This window comes from Lissotriton helveticus, chromosome 1_1, assembly GCF_964261635.1.
Source record: "Lissotriton helveticus chromosome 1_1, aLisHel1.1, whole genome shotgun sequence".
In the NCBI taxonomy this organism is placed as follows: Eukaryota; Metazoa; Chordata; class Amphibia; order Caudata; family Salamandridae; genus Lissotriton; species Lissotriton helveticus.
The window spans coordinates 1,798,689,508-1,798,709,599 of NC_136057.1; the positions used below are offsets into that span (position 1 = coordinate 1,798,689,508).

Consider the following 20,092-nt stretch of genomic DNA (forward strand, 5'->3'; position numbering starts at 1 on the left):
CAGAAAGACAGGTCTGGTCTGGGGGTGCAAAAGATTTATAGAAGGTCAACAGGACAGCCAGGTTTTCACTCATGCCCACGAAGCCAGAACACCCTGCACTGGAAAATGGATATGTACATGCCCAGGACACACATCCATATGCTTCACAGGCTATTGGCCTTTGTCCACCAGGGTCCTCCCAGTAATGACTGAATAGAGTGGAGACTGTACCTTTTTCATAGGACAGGTACAGAGAAGGTCCCCAGGAGCTGACATCCACTGGGCACAGAGACTGTTTACATATTCTTAAGGAGATGCCAGCAAAGAGACTGAGAATGTGAATGTTCTCTATATAAGACACAAAATTACATACTCAACTGGTATACTCATTTCCCATCTCTCTGTCTCTATCTTTCATTCTCTTCCACTGTCTTAACCTTCCTCCATTTGCTCTTATCTTGCATTCTCTTCCACTGTCCTATACTTCCTCCATTTGCACTTTTCTTTTATTCTCTTTCACTCTCTTACCCTTCCTCCATCTGCACTTTTTTTCATTCTCTTCCACTGTCTTACCCTTCCTCCATCTGCACTTTTCTTTCATTCTCTCCACTGCCTTAACCTTCCTCCATCTGCACTTATCTTTTGTTCTCTTCCACTGTCTTATGCTACTTCCATCTACACTTTTCATTTATTCTCTTTCACTGTCTTACCCTTCCTCCATCTGCACTTTTCTTTAAATCTCTTCCACTGTCTTACCCTTCCTCCATCTGCACTTATCTTTTATTCTCTTCCACTGTCTTACACTTCCTCCATCTGCAATTTTCTTTCAGTCTCTTTCACTTTCTTACGCTTCCTCCATCTGCACTTTTCATTCATTCTCTTTTACTGTCTTACCCTTCCTCCATCTGCACTTTGCTTTCAATCTCTTCCACTGTCTTACCCTTCCTCCATTTGCACTGGTCTTTTATGCTCTTCCACTGTCCTATACTTCCTCCATCTGCACTTATGTTTTATTCTCTTTCACTGTCTTACCCTTCCTCCATCTGCACAGTTCTTTCTCATTTGCTCTATTTATTTAGGCTTCAGTGATGATTATTGGGGGGCTAGTTCTCTGAGACCCCAGTCCATAACTCTCTCTCCTTTATATTTTTCACAGCGCCTAGTGGTAGATGGATTGTTTCTGAGGAAGGTGAGTATGGATGATGAGGTCATTAATGCATTCATCTGCACTGTGGGGTCGTACTAAGTTGCACCAGCAGAAACAATCACATCACACCCCAAAGACACACATCACAAAAACAAGCTAAACTTCATATAAACACACAGTCCGAGCCAACGCACCCTCTATACGCAGACGATTCCAGCCTTTTTTTAAAGACATACATGTTAATGCTTTTCTCTCTTCAAACATCATACTTCCTTCATTGTGAAGCAGCGGATAGACACAATTATCCCACTTTTCATCTCAAAACAAGACCCTTCAGTGTTCCACGAATGTGGCAGGTACCCATGAGACAGCACCCAGATGCAAAAAAACACCCCTTGATTAAGCCCTAAACACCGTACGCTCGCACATTATTCACTACCTTTAACATACAACGTGCCAAACATGTTCACACATCACACCATAAACACACAGGTACACACACACATACACAAAAGACACACAATACTTCTACATGCATGCAAAAAGTGGAACACCATGTGCACTACAGACTGCACAACCTACACACATACAGAGCAAACCATATGCACACACATGACACCACACAATAAAGACACATATATGTCTATAGAGGTACTGGTCAGAGAGAGAGGAAAAAACACACATACTTCTCACTCACACACACACACACACACACCTCTGTTGGCAAGCAAGATGATATAAGTGTGAGATGAGCAGTGCTTAATTTGAGCAGGTGTTTTCCGGTGGTCTGCACTGGCACTTGATTGTCAACACAGACACTTGAGACAGTCTGCCACAAGGTGATGCTGCCTGTCTAATTTAGAGATGACCACAACAACAGACAATTATTAATTCAATATACATGAAAAAATGAGTATTACCTGCCACCCAAGCCTATATTATAGCTTTGGGGGTCATGAATAGTCCGAATTGTCAGACTGGCAGGAGTGTAATGGTTGGAAGTTTTATTGTCAATATCATTGGCAGAGCTGGCAGGGCAATGTGTGGTGCACGCTGCAGTGACCTCCTGACAAGAGCCCTGGCACTTATTTATTTACAAATTAAGAACCAGAGACAAGGTTCTTGCCTTAAGGCCTGAGGTGAAGGGGTGTGGAATGATGGTGGTGGCCGTGCTTAAACAAGTGTGTGGGAGGCTGTGGTCTTGACAGTTGAGTGAAGAGACATGTGAGAGCAAGTGGAGAATGGGGGTTCACCGGATAGGCAGAATGTGCCACATGAGCCATGTGACTTTCGGTGGAGAGTGGGTGCAAGCCCTATTTCCCCAACACCCAGAAGGTTTGCTGAACATGAAGGACTACGGTGCAACACGCATGTTTTTCTATTTGTGGTGGCTAGGAGTGAAGGGAGTGGCATGAGTTGCACCATATGCTGAAACAATTGTTTTTTTTTTGCAGAGGTGGCCCACTCTCCAGAGCTTTCGACGACAGGTAACAATAAGGCATACACCTGCATGATGTCAACAGAATGAGGAACAGTTGTGAGTTTGTGAACTCTGTCTTCATTTTCTAACTTCGATCCCAGTTTATGAACTTTCTGTCCCATTTTTATCCTAGATCCCAATGTGGCCCTAAGTGGCACCACCAGCCAGTCTAGCACCTATGACAAGTTTGGTGCATCGGCCAATGCCATTGATGGCTCCTTGATCACCAACTACCTAAAAAACACCTGCTCTCACACCGACCTGGATATCGAGCCATGGTGGATGGTTGACCTTGGTCGTGTCTATCAGATATCTTTTGTGGTGATACTCAACAGGGGAGATTGCTGTAGTGATCGCCTCAATGGAACGGAGGTGCGGGTCGGGAACTCGGACAAAGATGGTGGCACAAGGAACCACAGGTAAAGCGGGTAAGGTGTTGGGGAGGAGCTTTGTACTGAGATAAATCTGCACATGAGGGACCGTAGGGCAACGGAACTATGAGATCTAACTCAAGCAAGCAAATGGATCCTGCATGTCCCAATTTGGGTAGTTAATAGAGCTTTAATTGAGCTAAAATGGGTCTGTCTGCATACCCCTTAAACACTGTACAACCTGAGCTAAACCATTGCCCGGGGAGGGGGGGGGGGGAGAATCCGCCCTCTGACATAGCACAGTGAGAGGCTTCTTACAAAGATCTGCACACCAGACACCCGTGGGTGGCAATCCAATCCCTGACCTGATTTATGGCAGAAAATGACCTTGGGTATCCAAGGGCAGGAATCCACCCCCTCCTGTTATACCCTAGGGCAGGAAATCACCATATGGTATTGCAACAAGACTTTCCTTTCCAAGACAGAAATCAATAATCAGGATCCTAGGAGAGGGATCCAGCCTCTGGCATGACATGAGACTACTGGCACAGATGTGCACAGCCAGAATCGTTGGGCGGGAATCGATGCCTTGAGTAGGGGGACCAGAGGGCCCAGTTTTCCCCGGACAGTCCCAGTTTTCAGTGGACTGTCCAGACACATTTCTTTATTTTTAATAAATGTCCCACATTTATGTAAAAAGTTCAGGTAATTGTAAGGCGAATCAGAAGGTATGCTCTACTTGCAAGGGCGCTGCAGAAGAATGAAAAAATAAGCAATTTATTCTGTTTCCATCAGGCAGTACAAGAGCAGTTCTGCTGCATGCTCCCTGCTGAGGGAGGACAGGGTGGGGAGAAGGGCAAAGGGGATAGGGTAGAAATCCTGCGGGGAGAAGGGAAAGGGGCATAGGGTGGAAGTCCTGCCATCAATAATGTTAAGTAAATGTAGCCTTGTCTCAGAAGCACAACTACAGCCGAATTTCGGTGGGGGGGGGGGCTAATACAAATTTCAGGGGGTGCCTAATTCTTCCAGCAATAGGCAGAGTGGAGATGCAGGGGCTCTAGGAAGAGGTGAAAAATAAGTACTCGGGTGCAGCTGTCTGTGTGTGTGCCCAGAAAGCGGTCTCTGCCCGGGCTGACACTCACGACAGGGTCGGCTGAAGCCCTTTGAGCCCAATGGGTGTTAAACATCTGCCTTGCATGTGTGTGTGTGTGCGCACATACGTTTAAAAGCCTACTGTACATGTATGCATTTGTATGTGTATGTATATATGTGTGTGTGTGTGTGTATGTGTATATATATATATATTTATTTATTTTATTTTGAAAGTTTTATAGAGCGCGAACAAGAGCCTAGCGGATATCAGAGCGCTGTTCAAACAGTAAATGTTACATATACCGAAAATAAGAGCAGATCAAAAACATGTGTACAAGGCATATAGTATAAACAGCATAAATAGGTGTAACATCAAAAACGAAAGTGTCTTGGAGGTGGGGGCGCATGTGCGTCTCGTCACAGGGTTTCAGTAGATTTTAATCATGTGAACTTGGCCATGAGGATGGCTTTAACTTCCTTTTTAAAAAAGGTAGTGGAAGGGTTGAGTCTGGTTTCTGGGGGTAGGGAATTCCAAATTCTGGGTGCCATCCCAGAGAAGGATCTGTTATAAGTTTTGTTCTTATGGAATTTTTGTGGTTTCAGAAGTAGTTTTGCCGCACTTCTTGAGGATCTGGACCCACCCAAGATCGTCAATTTCTGTGCCAGATAGCTGGGTGTCTTGTGATGCATGCCTCTGTGTGTCATACAGGCAATTTTCAGCTGGATTCTTGCCTCCAGGGGTAGCCAGTTCAAGGATTGAAGGTCCGGGAAGATGTGGGAGGTACGTTTAGATCCAGTTAGGAGTCTTGCTGCGGCGTTGATTGATGCTCTGAGTGGTGCAGTTGATGTTTTGGGTAGGCCACAGAGAGAGACACATCCATATTCCACTCTGGGTATAACCAGAACTTGTACTGCCTGTTTGAAGTCATTGTGTGGTAGGAAGGGTTTCATTTTCCTCAATGTGTTCATCTGGAAGTTGGCTCCCTTTGTAGCATTGCTGATATGTTTTTGCATGTTGAGGTTACTGTCTAAAGTGATTCCTTGTGATTTTCCTGAGTCTACGATGGTAGGTTGGACGTTTAAAGGACACTACAGATTTTATCATTCGTATTGACAAAGTGAATTGGCAACCAACATACTGTTTAATTGTGCTAGACATCACTAGTCTCTACACGTGTATTGATCACATGCAGGGGTTAGAGGCAGTGGAATACTTTCTTAGTGAACGCCAACTGAAATTTGCCCTACATAATCAGATGCTGCTAGAATTAGTGAGGTACTGCCTCTTTAATAACATCTTTCTTTTTCAGGGACATCTGTTTAGGCAGGTCTCCGGGACAGCGATGGGCACCTGCTTCGTCTCCAGCTACGCAAATTTATTCGTTGGCGGTGGGAGGAGCAGGTGGCCTGGGCACCCGATAAAGAAGAAAGGTCCAGAAAGATTGTATCATGGTATAGATACATTGACGATCTATTCTTAATATGGAATGGATCAGTGGACGAGGCAGAGGAATATGTTCCTTTACTCAATGACAATCAGGTGAATTTAAGGTTCACTGGACAAGTAAGTTTGGTGGCAGCAAACTACTTGGATCTCAAAATTGAGATACAGGATGGCAAACTTAGCACTGCACTTTTCAGAAAACCGACAGCGGGTAATAGTACTTTATACGCCTCCAGCTGCCATCCAGAGAACCTCAAAAACAGCATCCCCTATGGGGAATTACTGAGATTAAAACACAACTGTACCAACAAAAGTGATTTTGATTTAGCAGCTGTAGACAGTATCAACAGATTTGCAGCAAGAGGGTATAGCATGAGGCTTTTAGAAAACACTCTTAAGAAAGTGGAATTCATGCCTTGAGAAGATCTTCCTAAGCCTAAACAAGGAAAAAAGAAAGAGGATGATGGTAGGTTTCGGTTGATAACCACCTTTTCACAAGATGCGGACACTCTCAGAAAAATCATGAGGAGACATTGGCATGTACTGAAAACCGATATCATAATCGGGGCAGATGTCCCAGTGGCCCCATCAATCACCTTCAGGAAGGCACGAGCCCTTAAAGACGACCTGGTACATAGTGTTTTGGATCCAATACAAGCTAAACAAGGCACATTACGAGAGATGAGAGGGTTTTTCCCTTGTGAAAAATGCAAAGCTTGTGCCTACAGTAAGAGGACCCTCTCGTAAGAAAGTGAAAGGTCTAAAGGGAGGCAGAGAAATAAACAAATTCCCTACCTGTCAGACAACCTTCGCAGTTTATTGTTTGAAGTGCCCGTGTGGACTCAGATATATTGGAAGTACTATCAACTGTGTAAAGTTAAGAATTTCAGAACATATGCGAGCCATCGTGAAAAAAGATTTTTCCTATCCGGTGGCATGCCATTTTTCAATCAAACACAGAAGTAACAGGGACCTGTTAGAGTACTTCTGCTTAGACTGTGTACCATGCAGCCGAGAGGGGGAGACAGAGTGTTAAAGCCTAGAAGACTAGAATCCAGGTATATAGTAGATTTACAGACAAAATCACCTGGAGGATTGAATAGTGGGGAAGAACTGGCAGTGTACCTGGGGAATTAGTCCAGTATTCTAGTTTTGCAGTTTCCTAGTGTTTTCGTTTCCTTCTTGCTCTCTTATATTTTCTACTAAGGTAATTATCTCTGATTGCTTTGAGTAAAAGAGAAATGATGAGACATGAGGAGGATGCTCAGGTGATAAATTGTAACCAACGAAGTGACAATCTGAATCAAGCTGATTCACGGCTAGATAGGCCCCAGTGGGGAGTTATTGGTGATCTAAGATGATGAAAGTAAGATAAGAAAGAATTTCTTGCAACATCGTCATGTTATAATTATGATTTCAGTTTATTGCCCATGATAACAAATTTGGAAAGTAAACGATTAATTGATGGCTTTACATTTCCAAGATGGCTGACGCCATTCAGAGGTTGGTTACATTTCACCAAATTGAATACTAGTCAAATGAATTTTTGTTTTGAAGTAGAGAAATGTTTAAAGAATTATACAGCAATCATGTAAATGTATAAACGGTACAAGGAGGGTTAAAGCAACCCATTAAGGGTTGCAACTGCCGATCCACGGCAAAATTATAGTATCGAAGTTAATGCCAACAATATTATCACTGATGCTGCATTAGCGCGATAAATTGGAAAAACAGGCATAACAAAGGTTATATATAAAGATAAATGTGTTTATATACAGTATGAAATCTCTTAAAGATGGCGCGTTATGTTAACATTGCGCTAGTCCCCTCTTTGTTTAGTGAAATCTACACTGATTGGTTTAAATGGCGCCGCGTAATGCTCATTGAGTTGACACTGACGAAGGAGGTGTCTCCGAAACGCGTCTGTCTTTTTGCTGAATAAACGCCATTTTGAATTCCCCCGCGAGTGCTGTTTTCCTTCATACAGATCTGGGAAGATTGATGAGCTGTAATATTAATGCGGGGCACCTACGCGTTACAGCACCCGCCTAACGAGTGACTCGTGACTTGGTGCAAACGGAGCGAGAATATATATATATATATATATATATAAATATATATATATATATATATGAGGCAGAAAAACGTCTTAACTGCAATCTTGGCAATTGACGAGACGAACCCAATGCTGGTGCAATATTTTTTATTGAAGCCCAAACACCACACCGACCATAACGCGTTTCAGCCCACGAAGGGCCTTGATCACATGACAAGCTTAGAGCAGGTAAAGTGACCCTTTTAAAGTGCTAGCGTGCTAATGATTTTGTATGAACATCAAGGAAAGACTACGTGTAGTACCCTCCATATTATTGCACAAACCCCAACAAATATATTGGATACAACATAGCATGAGATTGTAGGTACACGAAAATAATAACTGTAAAATACATTTGGTGTGCATTGACTGCTCAGGTGCATTGTCATAGTGGGGCAGTTCAGTTGCTATATCACTGTATCACGGTAAAATACAAAAAATTACAGGATGTAAAAACATGTAAAACATGTAGAAACAGTTTCTGGATAAGCAGGTAAGAACCGCTAAAACCATGCAAAAGATAAATTACAAGATTGAACTGTTTATAATCACTATTAATAGTCCCCCTGAACCCTTTGCCCATGTTGACCAAAAAATTATTGTTATCACTAAGGGGTCATCGAAGCCTATCTAGGCTAACATCCTATGTGCAAAATAGCAAAACAAGTCAAGTAACTTGTATACAAAACTTTAGTCACGTTAGAAAAAAACCCAGTGTTAAAAAATACTTTAAAAAAGTGTCACAATTGATTTTATGATAAACTAATTTGAAAAAATTGATAAAAAGATCAATTCATTGATAGAAAGAGTAGCAGCTTGACATGAATGCAGAAAATATACTTAAATACAGTTAGCAGCAGCAGAAAAATACTTATAAATAGGTGTACATATCTTCACTAGCATTCATGCCATTGGGGATCTTGCAATCGAACAGTAATATATGTCTAGTTTCTAGCTTGCGCAGAAGTGCCTCACGGTCACCCCCTCTCCTTAAAGGAGGAACTGTATCGATTACAAAATATTTTAACCCCTCTGAATTTTTGTTGTGAGCCTCCTCGAAATGTCTTGCTACAGGGTACGCAGTGTCGCCGTTGTTGATGGCTCTAAGGTGCTGAAGTATCCTTTTGTGTACAGGCAGCTTTGTGCTGCCTATGTATCGGAGACCACAAGGACACTCCAGCACATACACTGCGTACTCTGTTTTGCACGTTAACTTTGATTGGATTTGCACCGGTTGATCATTGAATGGGATCAAGTATTCACTTCTACTGATACCATTCTTACAAGCATTACACGTAGCGCACCTGATGAAACCCTTACTGCCAGCTAGCCAATCACCAGAGGTTCTAATTTCAGGGCTGCTACAGACCAAACTGTCGCGCATGGATCTTGCCTTCCTGAAAGTTATATTAGGAGGGGTGCGTAGTTGTTCTCCTAAAATTTGATCACTCGCTATCAGCGACCAATTGTTTCGCACTATTCTCCTAATAGCCTGGCGTTGTCTGCTATAGGTCAGGATCAACCTGGTTTCATCCAGCAATAGGGAGGATTTGAGTGCTGGCGGAGTTGTTGGGGACACAACTCCCATGGCATTGGCTCGGCACATGGCGTTGTCTAAGACCTCCAACCGGTAACCCCGCCTAAGAAACCTGGCTTTACAGTCATTCTGGGCCAGTCTGCAATCCAAGTCTGAGCTACAGATCCTTCTAATACGCAGCATCTCACCATATGGGATGCTGCGTATTAGAGGTGCCGGATGATGACTGGACGCATGGAGCACAGCATTCCCCACAGTTGGCTTTCTAAAAACTCTGGTGCGCAATTCTAAGTTGTGAACGTAAATCTCCACGTCCAAAAAACAAATGGAGGAACAACTCATGTGGCTAGTAAAGCCCAGATTGAGAGAGTTATCGTTGAGGTCATTAACAAATACCAGAGCTTCCTCCTCACTACCATTCCAGATTATAAGCAAGTCGTCAATATAGCGGAGCCACTTGACGACTTTGGTAGCCAGTATTTGTGTGAAGAGAGGTGGTAGGACCTGCCCCTCCCAGTAGCTCATATGGAGACAGGCATAACTGGGAGAAAAGCAGGCCCCCATAGCCACCCCTCTCATTTGTTGGAAGACCTGCGTGGAAAACAAGAAGAAATTGTTGCTTAGACAAAGCTCAATCATTTCGAGTACCATCGTGGTATGGTCATTTAGACACGATGGTCTATTGCCCAAAAAATTTGCTACTGCATTGAGTCCATCCCTGTGATGGATTGAAGTATACAAGGAGGAAACATCCAATGTAATCAGCATATACCCTGGTTTCCATACAACATCCCTCAATTTATGCAAGAGATCACCAGTGTCCAATATGAAAGATGGCAGTTGTTTAACAAAGTCTTGGAGAAAGAAGTCCACATATCTACTCACGTTCTCCAGAATGCCATTGCGTGCCGATATAATGGGCCGCCCTGGTGGCTTGCTGCTGTTCTTATGTACCTTGGGGATGAAGTATGCCACCGGCATGACAGAGTTCAACGTTCTAAGGAACTTGTATTCTTCCATAGACAGGAGACCAAGGCCGCGCCACGACATAAGTTTACCATAAATCATATTCCATGCCTGTTTTACTTCGACCATGATGACTCTCTTGTAGCAGTCTCTATCTTGTAGTTGGCCCAGAGCTTCTTCCATGTAGAGTTTCCTGGGCCACAGCACGACGTTGCCGCCCTTATCCGATTGGCAGATAATAATGTTGGTATTGCTCTGAAGTTTTTTAATCAGTTGGTGGTATGCTGCATCTCGATAGTGTTTCTTGCTATCTTCTTTTGTTTGTTTCGAAAAAAGTTTTTTTAGTTCCAAGGTGATTTTATCCTGGAATAGATCGATATTATCTTTCAACATGAGGGGGCAGAAAGTGGATTTTGGTTTAAAGGGTGTCGCAATCGTTACTCTGTTGATCCCAGTGTCCATGCAGACTGCCTGTACTGTTGACTCTGACTCAATCTGGGCAACTAGTTGTGATAAATCAGAGCTCGTAGGTGGTGGAGAAGTGGAGGCCAGTGTCAGATCAGAGGATGTTGATGAAATGTTTTTTGTCTGTTGTTTAGACACATAGTGCTTACGCAATTTTAACTTTCTAGCATATTTGTAAAAGTCTACTCGAGTGGTCGCATAGTCAAAATTATTGGGAGGGCTGTAAGACAGACTTAAAGCAAGTATGTCGAGTTTTTTCTTGGTTAGTCGGGTGTCTGTCAAGTTAATCACTGTTTTGGAATCTGAGTTCTCACCTTCTATCGGCGCTTCCAGTGTTTCTTTTTCTTTTGAACTTGATTGCTGCCGCTGTTTTCGTTGCTTGCAGCAGTGGCGCCTTGCCCTGCGCTTGCGGTTGTTGTTTTGTTTGCGCTGGCATTCCAGACACCTGAACGTAGGCTCTGCTTTCTGTCTTGCCGAACTGCATCCAATTCCTGGGCTAATGTAAATTTGCGAAACCACAAACGGCTGGACCTTACTTGCTCGTTGTCAGATTCGCTGCCAGCATTGGAACTCGCATCTGAGGACGGTACAGGTTCTTCTGTGCTGGTACGGCCAACCACTGGCTGAGCCATTGCATTATTGCTTGTAACTTTGATCTTGTCGTATTTCCTGGCAAAGGTGAAGATCTGGCCATGTTGGTAATCCAACATATCCCGCTGGATATATGCACATATTTACAAGGCTACGCAAACAGCGGGACAGGACAAATATAAAAGTAAGACTAAAGGCTATAGTTCTATTTTTATTTCTAGCGTGTCTCGGTTTTTGGTTCTCAAAATCTGGTCACTCTATTTTAGAGTACCATGAGAGGCTTCAGGCACAGATCTGCACACTGTACCCAGAGTAGGAACTCATCCCCTAGCATAACACAACATAAATCTTCTGGAGAAAAAAAAATAGCTTTTTTGGAAAAGGGGGTGATGATGGACAGAGTTTCTGAATGATGCAGAATACTCTTACCAAGTCAAGAGATCATGGTTTTAATCCATCACCTGTTTTTTAGCTCACTGCACCATCCCAGCTCAGAACCTGGCTATATGCAAATTAGTCTGTTCCTGTCCCAGTGCATGATGGGAACAGGGCAAACCAAACTACCAAGCCAATTCTTATACTGGGAAGGAAACAAGCTTCCGGGGACCGGTTTCTGGCATCACAGCCTTCGTCGGCCCGGCTTGCTTGAATCCTGATGGTGCAATGAGCAAGGGACTCACGTCTGAGTATACCCTCCCACACATAGTGTGGATAAAATCAATTTTGGAAAAGGGGGTGGTGATGGACAGAGTTTCTGAATGATGCAGAATACTCTTACCAAGTCAAGAGATCATGGTTTTAATCCATCACCTGTTTTTTAGCTCACTGCACCATCCCAGCTCAGAACCGGGCTATATGCAAATTAGCTCATTGCACCATCAGGATTCAAGCAAGCCGGGCCGAAGAAGGCTGTGATGCCAGAAACCGGTCCCCGGAAGCTTGTTTCCTTCCCAGTATAAGAATTGGCTTAGTAGTTTGGTTTGCCCTGTTCCCATCATGCACTGGGACAGGAACAGACTAATTTGCATATAGCCAGGTTCTGAGCTGGGATGGTGCCGTGAGCTAAAAAACGGTGATGGATTAAAACCATGATCTCTTGACTTGGTAAGAGTATTCTGCATCATTCAGAAACTCTGTCCATCACCACCACCCTTTTCCAAAATCGGTTTTATCCACACTATGTGTGGGAGGGTATACTCAGACGTGAGTCCCTTGCTCATTGCACCATCAGGATTCAAGCAAGCCGGGCCGAAGAAGGCTGTGATGCCAAAAACCGGTCCCCGGAAGCTTGTTTCCTTCCCAGTATAAGAATTGGCTTGGTAGTTTGGTTTGCCCTGTTCCCATCATGCACTGGGGCAGGAACAGACTAATTTGCATATAGCCAGGTTCTGAGCTGGGATGGTGCAGTGAGCTAAAAAACGGTGATGGATTAAAACCATGATCTCTTGACTTGATAAGAGTATTCTGCATCATTCAGAAACTCTGTCCATTACCACCCCCCTTATCCAAAATCGGAAAAAAATAGCGTCACTGGGTAGAAATGTACATCATGCTGCATCACAAGATGCTTTTACAGAGTTCAAGAATCCACCTCCTGACCTACCCAAGTATGAGACTTCATCACAGATCAGGAGAATGGGAACCCTAAATTAGGACTCCAACCTCTTGGTCTTCCACAATAGACTCCTGTCTCTGGGGGCCTCTCTCAGAGCTTCCCTCAAGGGACAAGGATGCTGCCTTTCACACCTATCACCAGCTGACTTCTCTCTTGTCCCTCAGGTGTGCTAAAATCCCCTCCTTGGGCCTGGGGGAGACTGTGAATCTGAATTGCACTGGGATGAAGGGGCGCTATGTGACCGTCACCATCCCAGACCATGTGGGCTATCTCACCCTCTGCGAAGTGCGAGTCCATGGAGTTCCAGCCCCGGACAATGCTACTGGTGAGTGCCGGGGATCATCACCTGGGGAGGGGGAGGGGGAGTGGAGGCATCATTAATAACTGTACTTGGACGTATAGGGGCACCAGGAACAGATGCATCATGGGCTCTAAAAGTAGATGTGGCACCAGGAAGGGATGTATGAGAGAAAGTAAGGGAAAGAAATGGCACCAGGAACGTCTGCACTGCAACACTACTGGGCACCAGGACCCACTGCACTGAGGTACTAAAGGGGTCCAAGGAACCATTGTACCAGGACACCCAGAGGGTACTGGAAACCACTGCATCAGGGACAACGGGGGTTCAATTAGGCCACCAGGAAACACCTCATCAGTTTCTTCAGGAAACCAGAGCACGCCCGGTGCTAATGAAACAGAAACCCATATTAGGAATAGCAGCAAATTAGGAATAGAAGGCATATGCAGGAGCAGACTGCACCCACACAACATCCCTTGGGTCTACTCTTCGTTCGTGAGAACAAACACTAAGTGAATTCTACGATAAATCCTCACTGAGAAAGTTATTGTGGATTTTTCATTTGGAACCAGAGCATTTTTATATTTGTGGGACCTGTATAGTGCCCACATTGCTCTCAGGCTATATAAGATGGCTAAGTATAGGAGGAGAGGCAGCAGGGGTAGTTTTGATAGTTTGTGCAGGGGTCCACCCAAGGTTCTTGCCACTGGAGCTTAAACGAAGAACGGCGCCAATGCTTTGAGCGCCCTCTTCATTTGGGTGGTCTGGCTCCAGCTGATAGAGCAATGGATGAGAATTTCAGAGTGAGAATCCATCAGTGTGAAGGATCTGCCCCACACCAACTGTACCTAGGTTCAGGGGTGGCTCCTCCTTGAAAGCAGAGGATCGTCACCCCGCCTGCTGTGAGTACAACAGGCAAGCAAAAATATATAAAATGGCCTGTCAATGCCATTTTATTTAGTTGCCACCGCACCATCTCGTGCTGTGTACAGCACGAGGGCGGGGGCAGGGCGAATTCTGCAAATGCAGGATTACAGCATTGATCTAAAGTGCATATGACGGATTGGCCAGCCGTCTTGTGACAGCCAACCTAACGTGCACAGTAGACCCAGAAATCAAGGGGATTGCTGGCACAGGCCTCCAGCCTCAAAATGAGCGCTGGGTGAGCCTGCTCCCACCAATCCTGGAACTGCTTCCACAGCATGAGAGCAGCTCTAGCATTGGTTGGAGTTGCGTTCCACGAGCAGGAAGGAAGTCTTTACTTTTCCTGCTCCTTGACAGCAAACAGAAGTGCTGCACCCATGGAGCTCCTGAATTAATGGTGAGTTGCGTGGCTTCAAGCCTCACCATTTTTTTAAGCTAACCACCACTGCCTACTTTAAGAGGGGGCCTACAGGAATGGGAATGCAGACCTTGCACATCTGTTCCACTGATAGTGAAGGGAAACTGGAGTGATAGCTGGGGCCAAACTGGCCCCAGCTATCTGAGGGGCTGTCTGCGGGGGACCAAGCAGGTTGTCAGTCCGATGCAAGGCTTCATGGTCTGTTTATTTTGTGAATGACAGCCAGAGCCAAGATCTCCCTAGTTGCACGGAATGTCATACACTAAAGTGGCTCATATGGGCGCTGCATTCATCAGAGTTTAAGCTTGCCCCCACAGTGGCCCAACAAGTGCCCATACTAGCTTTCAGAACAGGGCACTGGCAGCCACTCCTATCAGGATGTTATGGCTTTGCATGACTTACTGTCGGAATTGAGAGGTAGGTCAAACTGTGGTCTGGAGGACAGTCTCTTAGATGAAGCGAGGAGTCCTTGATTATCAAATTGTCACCTAACAGAGATTCCTCCTTTGTCTTTTCCAACAGATATTGACGAGCCTGTGGAGGAGAGCGGGGAGAAAGAAACAAGTAAGTCCTAAAGGGCAGCAGGAGAGAAGGCACACATCTTTATAACTCAAAGAATGCATCAGGCTTGCAAACACATGTATCCAAAGTGAAGATACAAAACAAACCATGCAATGCACACATCCGATGTGTGAATATTTCTGTCTGTACATAGTTGTCTGCATCAGTAACAGGTGAACGATGTCTGCATGTACAATTCATAGGATCTTCTCTGTCGACTCTCCTTTTTGCCTTTTCACAAATCTCACCATTCAGCTACACAACGAATTTTAAAAATAGAAACAACATTAACAATTAAAACCCTATAAGGTAAACAAACACAAAAAATGCACATTTTACACACGTAGCAAACGTATGATACATTTAATATCTGAATCACTGAGTGCCAGATGTATCAAAGGGTTTTACCCATTCTGTGTCTATGGGAAAATATGTTTGTACATACGGCCCTAAATAACTAAACATCGCAAACCATTAACTGAACAGGATCTGCGGTGAATTGAACATAAGATTCAGATGTTTATGTAAAAATGAAAAAAGGATAAATTATGTACTCAAAATTTCCATAAATCAAACACGCCAACACATAATGGAACTTTGGAAGACTACGGTTTATTAAAGGAATTACATATTTCCATTATGAGATACTGGTAGCTCATGTGACCTAGAAAACGTAAATGTGAATCTGGAAAGCAAGCGTACAAGTAAGCAGACACAGCCGTGAAGCAGGCCTGTTACGGCAGCCACCAAAACATGAATTCAAAGAACGTTAAATCGAGCATGCACTTCTAGCAAGGGTCCAGGGAGGACCTGGCTTGGCACTTCGGGATGGATTGTTCCCATGAGGGACATGGTCAAGACTGGTTTGCATATGGCTGGGTCCAAACGGTGATGGCGAAGTAAGCTAAAGATTGATGGATTGAACCCTGATCTTTGTGACTGGGGGTGAATGTTTCCATTGTTCAACATTCCGTCCATCATTTGTTCCTTTTGTATTATATCAACCAAGGCATGATAATATTCACTATTCAAACTGAGAATCCATCAGTAACCGTGCACCCATGTCTTAAACGCTCCAAAATAGATGGCTTGAAGAGTGAATCCATAAATCCATTAACTAATCAAATGACAGGACTTATCAAACAAATGAATTCTTTCTGTAGATAGTGTGTCTTCTTTCTCGTCTGAGAACAATATATGAGGCTAAAATAATGGGAGCCTCCGTAATCGGTGAGAAAATGAGCTTCATTTTAAAATGCATACGAATCCAACAGGGAACAGGGAGGGAGCTGCCAGCCAGCTGTCAGCAAATGATCTTACAGCTCAGAAGATCCAACTAGGGTACTCTACTTGGAATGCTATCTACGCGTCAATTGAGACGTACTCTGGAGAAAGTAAGACATAACAGAGGCTCCATTCAAACTCAATTGCACAAGTCATCCATACCTCATTCAGCTCTAATGCCTGCCATTCAAGATTCCACCTTCTGGGGTATGGCCAAAGTAGGGATTGCATTATAGGGCAAGCACAAGCTCAGAACTGAAGGCAGTAGATCTATCCACCGACCTCAACATGAGTGTTTTGGCCAATAGCACAGGTGAGAGTCCTTGGATGGGACACTCATAGCTCAGAACATCTACTATTGCACAGTAGCATAAATGTATCAGAGTTAAAAGCCTCCATGAAACACGTTCGCTTTCCCAACAGGCGTGTGAAAGGCGACAGCCACAATTACTGAGTAGCCTTGTCCATCTTCCTTGTCACAGTCCTCCTCACCCTAATGTCCGGGTTTACCTAGCTCAGCTAATTCAAAAATCTCCGACACTCAAATCGCTAATTCTTAATTGAAGCCAGCTAAGCGCCACCCTCCTTCCTGAGGGACTTCCTGTTTCTTTCTCTGTCTAGAGGATGCCATAGCTTCCCAGCATGCTTTGTAGGCAAAAATCAACTTCTCAAATTGTTTGTTTCTTGTTTCTGTTGAGCAGCTGTGCTCTAACTGTCGCTCCTTTATTTGAAAGTATATTTTAATTCTTATGCCAATGAGGTCCAACTGAAGCAATATCTACTGTCTATGTTACCCAACTCAACTTCAAGGTTGGACTGTTTCTTAGTAATTGATCAGGAGGAATAAGTGTTGTTGCTTATAGTGCTACTTTTCTCTTAGAGCAGGACCTTCATTCAGCTTGATCCGGAGATAATACAGAGATGTAGAAGCTCTGTTACTATCAGTGGCGGCTGCTACTGAACTTAAGTGGTGTGGCAGATTGGGTGAGAGCAGCACTGGGGACGGCAGCGTGGGAGCAGACTGGGGGAAATAAATTAAAAAATAATGCTTACCTGCATTCTGCAGCGTTGGTGTTCCTCCAGCCTCTGCTTCTAGGGTCCCGGCATGCCACAGGGTACCAGATGCCAATCCAGACACTGCTCTCAAGCTGGTATTACCCAGCATGAGAGCAGCCCCATGATTGGTGTGAGAGCTCTTGTTAGGCACTCACTAAGGTACTCTGAAGCTTGTAAAGCACAGCTCACTCAGGTGGAGAGATCGAAGTGCGCATGATGGTTTGGCCGGCCTTAGACAGAAGGCCAAACTGTCATGCGCACTTGAAGCAGTGCCACCACTCCTCCTCCTTCTTCCTGGGGCTGTGTCGACATGCCGGAATGGATAGCTCACCTTCGGCTCAGCTGCAGAAAGGAAGGGAGGAAAAATAAAATGATAATAACCTCTGTTATCATCATTGTATTTTTCATTTTTCACTGCTCAAAAGCAGTTGGGCGAAGCTCATCCGCCTTAGCGGAAAAGCCGCCTCTGGACTATAAAAACTGATTAATACTGGAAACATTGGTCAGTTTTTGACAGGCAGCAGAGCAGTTTTTGCAAGAGACTCACTATAGTACTTCTAATGGAGTACAAAATCATGCTTTGAAACACAAACGTGGATTTGAATGTAACTGCTTTCTCAAGTCCTGAGAGGGGGAGGATTTAGCAGCTGCTCCTGAAGGGCTTCCTGCAGTGTTACTCCTGAAACAGTAGTTAATGTTTTGCCAGCTGCCTTAAACAGCCGGAAGCAACCTGGGTAGGGGGTCATCAGGACCAAGAATTGACCAATCAGGAGGCTCAAGAGGAGATATATACAAGGAACTGAATTATCTAAGGGTGCCTTTCTTGCAATATCAAAGAAAGAAGCTGTGGGTGCAGTGTGGAAGGGCACAACCCTTCCGATGTCCTGTAGGAAATGGCACTTAGCTGAGGGGGTGAAACGGATCGACTGCCTGTCATGACAAGCGGTGGGTACACTAGCACCAAGGTTGGGCTGGGACCGAGACCGGCCTCTGCTGCCGATGGTCTCAAGCCCTTGCCCCAGTAATGTTTCTAGACCCCTGACACTGGCTAACCAGGATGGTCATGTGCGTGCTGTGGCACTATGAAAGTGCCTAGCATGAGTCTGGTCGCCCACTGGCAGCCAGATGACCAAATGGACACTACAAGTGTTCTGGGGACCCAGGCCATCAGCCTGCCACGACAAGTGGCAGGTTGCTGGTTCTCATATGGAGCCTTACAACTCAGGGCTCTTTTCCCTATGTGGCCCTTCCAAAGACTTTGTGTCGCCAGGTAGGAGTGTGTTGGATGGACTAGGACGGAGAGATTCTTCTTAAAAGTTTTGGGAGCAGGTCAAGAGACTGTGTGACCCCACTGTGCTTCACATAACTGGACTGGCACCAGAAAGCCCTGGTGAACTCCTGTTTGTAATGAATTGTTGCTCTCAAATCATTTCTGTTTCGCAACTTTGTGGTAAACTCCCTGAGTAGCACTAAGACCGCCCTACTGTATACATCTAACCCTTGTTTATGCTTACTCTAAATCCCCGCCTGCTTTCCGGGGACCCAGATGAGGTTTGACCTCAGCCATGAGTGGCCTTGTGTTCAGAAGGAGGAGCTAGTGAACTTCCATCTGGGGTGTCTGGGACAGTAAGGGTGAATCAGAGGGTGGCAAGAGGCTTGGAGCCATGGGCTCTGTGGAGTGCTCTCTATTGGCTTGCTTGGTATTATGTCGGGTGCATATGTGAGTGAAAGTGTTGCATTGCGTAACGGTGCAAAGTGAGTGTGAGTGACTGTCTGTGAGCCACTTGTGTTTCAGGATACTGGTCGGTGGCATTGGTTTATACATGGTTCTCATGCCAAAAGCACTTTACATCTCAACATTGGGATTATCTGTGTGGCCTTGTCCCGCAGAGCTGCTAAAAGTGTTATAATTCTGTGTATATACATAATACTGATATCAATGTAGCTCAGGGTGCACCCTATAGTAGTATGATAAAGCATTATTAGGATTGTGAGGGTGGACTGAGGTGGTCAACATGTCGCACCACAGAACGGTGCTGTCATGGGGATTAGACATTAAAAGAATTCAAGTGAATTTGGAAAACAATCTTTCAAAAGAAGATCTTGACCAAGCCTTAACAGACATTAACGTACAACTTGACAAATATACGAGAGAAATAAACGACAGAAAGATTCGCAAATATAAGTGCGATACCATCGATTACAAGCTTGGGGAGGTATATAATTGGGCTGAGGTTTATGCCCAGCGAAGACAGCAAAGACCATTTCAAAATCCATCTTCAGATGAAGGTAGTTCATCATCTTTTGACTCTATGCAAAAAGAGACACAAAGAACTGATAGACGAGGAAAACAAACAAACAACAGGGCCGACACCGTACCTACAACATCAGACAGGCCTTTTTTAGGGAGAGGCCAAAGCCAACACGTCGAACCCGGAGGAGCAAGAACACAAAGAGAGCCAAGCTCTTCAATAGCCCAATCGACACGCAGCAAAACAACTTAGTGATTAATATTTCGAAAGAGAGATTATCTAAAAACCAAAACTCCGTTTTACAACAGGGTCTTTCATTTGTACCCACTTATAGACCTAACGAACTGGAGACAGAGGTGAGCTTTTTCAAGTTTATGAGGACCCTACGCCTGAGGCATTTCTTTACAAACGTTGTGATTGAACCCATGACCTCAACACAGACTGAAGACACATTGTTAGGATTAAAAAGCAAAAGCACATTCCTTGCTCCGGTGAGTCACAAAATCCTAGACTCATA

At 44.5% G+C, this 20,092-nt stretch overlaps 1 protein-coding gene across 2 annotated transcripts in view; it reads left to right on the plus strand.

Annotated features, from left to right (window-relative positions):
- The window catches only part of LOC144752976 (pentraxin fusion protein-like), a 220,368-nt gene that overhangs the window by 69,152 nt on the left and 131,124 nt on the right, over window positions 1-20,092 (plus strand). For both annotated transcript variants that reach the window (XM_078640788.1, XM_078640796.1), the window contains exons 3-7: window positions 1,136-1,168; window positions 2,581-2,613; window positions 2,740-3,025; window positions 12,947-13,107; window positions 14,945-14,986. In XM_078640788.1, the coding sequence (XP_078496914.1) occupies window positions 1,136-1,168; window positions 2,581-2,613; window positions 2,740-3,025; window positions 12,947-13,107; window positions 14,945-14,986 (555 nt within the window). The remainder of the gene's footprint in view (window positions 1-1,135; window positions 1,169-2,580; window positions 2,614-2,739; window positions 3,026-12,946; window positions 13,108-14,944; window positions 14,987-20,092) is intronic.